We start from the raw sequence: 3690 nt of genomic DNA on the forward strand, positions 1-3690 counted from the left end.
AACTAACCTCTTTTGTGTTCGTAATTTATTAATGTCTCTGTTAAGTAATCAATCGCTCTAAAACCTTAAGATTGTAGAGAAAAACCCGAATATGATCTTATACTCTTTAACACTCCAATTAATTATACGATACTTTTCGCTACGATCGATAATAACAAATAAAACCAATACCAATAACAAATATTTAAATAGAACAAATGGGGTGAAAGGACTCGAACATAAGACCCTCCCTAGACCGCGCTCTTATACCATGTTAAGTAAACAGATTCACATAATTGACTAACCGAAACAAGATTTAACTTGAGATCCTGTATATAATAAACATCAAAAAAAATACACCGTTGGAGTAACTACGGAACCAACACCTTGTAAGGCGTAGGAGTATCGTTGATTCCCTCTTAATTAGTTACATATTGTTTACATTCAATATGGTTCTTTTTCTTTGCTTGACTTTCTTCTTTTTGTTCGTGACATTTGTAATTTGAAAAAAAAAAGAGATGTATGCTACAGCCTGAAAAGCACGAGGCAAAGATTGATAAGGCTCCAACAAGTTACAATATGGTAAGTCCTCTCTGATCTGCTAATCTTGAAAATGAAAGTACTAGTGGCACTAATTCAGGAGACAGTCATAACTTACTCAATGCAATGACGGCCAACAAATTTCAGGAAGCAATAGTTGAGCTTGTACGGTTGGCGACAGAAGAGCTGAGAGTGATGGCTGTGGTCACTGAACCGCTGTGGAGGCATTGTGGTGCTGATGATGGAAGCAGAATTCTTGATAAAGTGGCGTATAGTAGAATGTTTCCAAATCTGGTTGGCCCCAGACAAGTAGGCTTCACATCTGAAGTTTCTCGTGAAACTGCCAGGATTGAATTGAGTCCCAAGAACCTCGTCAGTTATTTTATGGACGTGGTCAGTATTATTTAAATTCTTTTGTATTTGTTTTGCATTGTCAATCTAGAACTGATGAATTTGCTTTCTAACTTGTCATCTTTTTGTTAACTAGAGTAACTGGTATGTGATGTTTTATGAAATTGTCCCAAAGGCTAGGACAGTTGATGTCCTGATGAATCCAGAAGGAGCAACAGACTATGATGGAACCCTACAAGTGGTAATTAGATTTTTTTATTTATAAATCTTCCCCTTAAGTCTAGTTAAACATTATATTCAGTACATGTTAATAGTTTTTGAAATATAATTAATCTATCATGTATGCTTGCATGCAAATCTAATTCAGATGGCTGCTACATATCAACTCTCTACACCACTTGTCCCAAACCGTGAGACCTATTTTGCTAGATATTGTAAGCGATATTCTGAGAATGACTGGATAGTGGTTGACGTTTCATTAGACGGTGTACACCCAGTCCCAGTAACCGGGTGCAAGAAAAGGCCATCAGGTTGCCTTATTCATGAATTACCTGATGGATTCTCACAGGTGAACTAAATGCATACAATGTTGATCATATATATTATGTATTTCATTGTATGAGCTTGATTGATATTTCTTGGATTACCTAATTATGGTTTACTCATGTAATGTTTTTCAAGATTACATGGGTTGAGCATGTAGATGCGGACTGCAGGGCTATCAGAGCTATGTATCAACCTCTGCTAGATTCTAGTATAGGATTTGGAGCCAAACGATGGATCTCTACCCTAGAAAGAAGGTGTCGACAGATGGGAAATGACATCTCGCTAAAGGCCCCTCTTGGGGAATACAATCAACTAGGTACGTAAATGAAACTTGCATTAGTGGAATTTCACTTAAAAATTCCTGCTGCTCCATGATAAAATTGAATCTCCTATATGCATTTATGTTTTTCACACAGTGATGTCAAGTGATGAAAGAGCTCAGACAGTTCTATTGAAGCTTGCTGCAAAAATGGTGTTAAACTTCAACTCAGGAATTAGTGGTTTAACCGGGAACTGGAAAGAACTATCGGGACATTCTACTGACGACAATATTAGGGTCATGACAAGAATGAATATGAGAGATCATAGCCTACCTAGGGGTACTCTGATATCTGCTGCTTCATCAATTTGGCTTCCAGTGCCACCGAAGTCTGTGTTTGATTTTCTCCGCAATCACAACTCAGGAAGCGAGGTATCTTTACCTGAAATTAAATGCATTACCACTTTTAACTGCAATTAGAAAGAACTTTTCATTATTCGGTCTTCTTAAATTATCATCTATAGGTAAATTATGTTATCTTCATTAGGTTCAAGGCATTATATCAGTGCACATATAGAGACTTCAGACGAATTTATGATTGTAACTAGACTTCATTATCTAAACTGTCTATATAAGTACAACAACTTTCCTTACATTGTTATGCCAAATTGAAGCAAATTTACATGCATCTATATAGTTAGATTCCAAATTAGCTGTTATTCCATGTTGTACGCTGACAACTAATCATTAGACCTTAATATTCCACGTACAGCCGCTGATTCCATACCCCGGTAGGGAATGGGAGGTCCTCTCCGGTGAAACTGCTGTTGAACAAGTGTGTCACATTACCAAAGGCCATGAAGCTAGCTATTCTGTTTCAATACACAAGGTTCTGGTAAGTGCATATGTAGAAAGTTTTCATTTCATTATCAGTAGAAGTAAAAAGGAAATAATGATTTTCTTATTTATAACGATCACAAATTCGTTGTAGGCTGAGAACTCAAGCCAAGAGAACATACTATTACTGCAAGAGAGTTGCAGTGATCCAGTGGCTTCATACATTGTCTTTTCCCGCCTAAGAACTGAGGATATGCATCTGATACTGAATGGAATAAGTTCCCAATATCGACCCCTTCTTCCATCGGGATTTGCAGTGCATCCTGATGGACCTGCTACTGGAACAGAAGGATCCGGAGGATCGTTATTGACCGTTTCGTTTCAGCTATTGGTCGATGATTCTCCGACATTCGTACCGCCCGCTGAAATGCATTCCCAAGCAGCAGACCTCATCAACCTCACGACGGAGAGGATTAAAGTAGCAGTGGAGGAATTCTTATCTCAGGCAGCGCTGCTTGCTTCCATGAATGAGGCCTAATAGAAATGAGGTTGCTATTTCATCATTTGTGTAATCATTAAACATGACAAGTTATTGACAAAGTGCCTTGCTGGATCAAACTAGGTGAAGTGCCACCTTCCTACTGGTCTCGTGATGGTTTAACCATGATTTCTCAGCTCATTGGAAAGCCTATTAAGTTTGATGAAATTACTGCACAATTTGAATCTTTGAAATTTGCTCGAGTCCAATTTGAACTTGAATATTCTGCACCTAGACCTTCATGTGTATGGGTACCTATTATTATCAAAAAAGGTGTAGAGGAGAGACTTTGAGTAAGTATTGAATATTCCCAGTTGTCGCATTCTTGTAGTATATGCAAAGCTTTTGGCCACTCGTTGACAAGATGCAATGATAACCCTGACAGAGAAGTTCCGCAACCAAAAAGGCCAAGACACCAACTGCAAAATACAAATGAAAAGAAGGGTGATAAGGGAGACAAGGAGAGAGGTACTGATCAGGGAACAAGTCAAGAGACAGAAGCTATGGAGAAAGAGCAGTGTGAAAATTATCTTCTAAACAGAGAAATGATATCATTTGTGGTGGGTAAATTTATGGGTTGTGATGTCGTTATGGATGAGGATCAAATTGTTAAAGAGGCAACAAATGATGATCAAAAGGA

General features: G+C 38.0%; 1 protein-coding gene across 1 annotated transcript; it reads left to right on the forward strand.

Annotated features, from left to right (window-relative positions):
* Nucleotides 1-645: 645 nt before the first annotated feature.
* On the forward strand, nt 646-3050 carry LOC141703758 (homeobox-leucine zipper protein HDG2-like). The gene is made up of 7 exons (XM_074507189.1): nt 646-912; nt 1007-1111; nt 1238-1438; nt 1552-1732; nt 1833-2107; nt 2448-2570; nt 2667-3050. Exons 1-7 carry the CDS (start codon nt 646-648, stop codon nt 3048-3050), a joined length of 1536 nt encoding a protein of 511 aa, XP_074363290.1.
* The last annotated feature ends 640 nt before the right edge of the window (nt 3051-3690 follow it).

The sequence above is a fragment of the Apium graveolens genome, unplaced genomic scaffold, assembly GCF_009905375.1.
Source record: "Apium graveolens cultivar Ventura unplaced genomic scaffold, ASM990537v1 ctg7076, whole genome shotgun sequence".
Lineage (NCBI taxonomy): Eukaryota > Viridiplantae > Streptophyta > Magnoliopsida > Apiales > Apiaceae > Apium > Apium graveolens.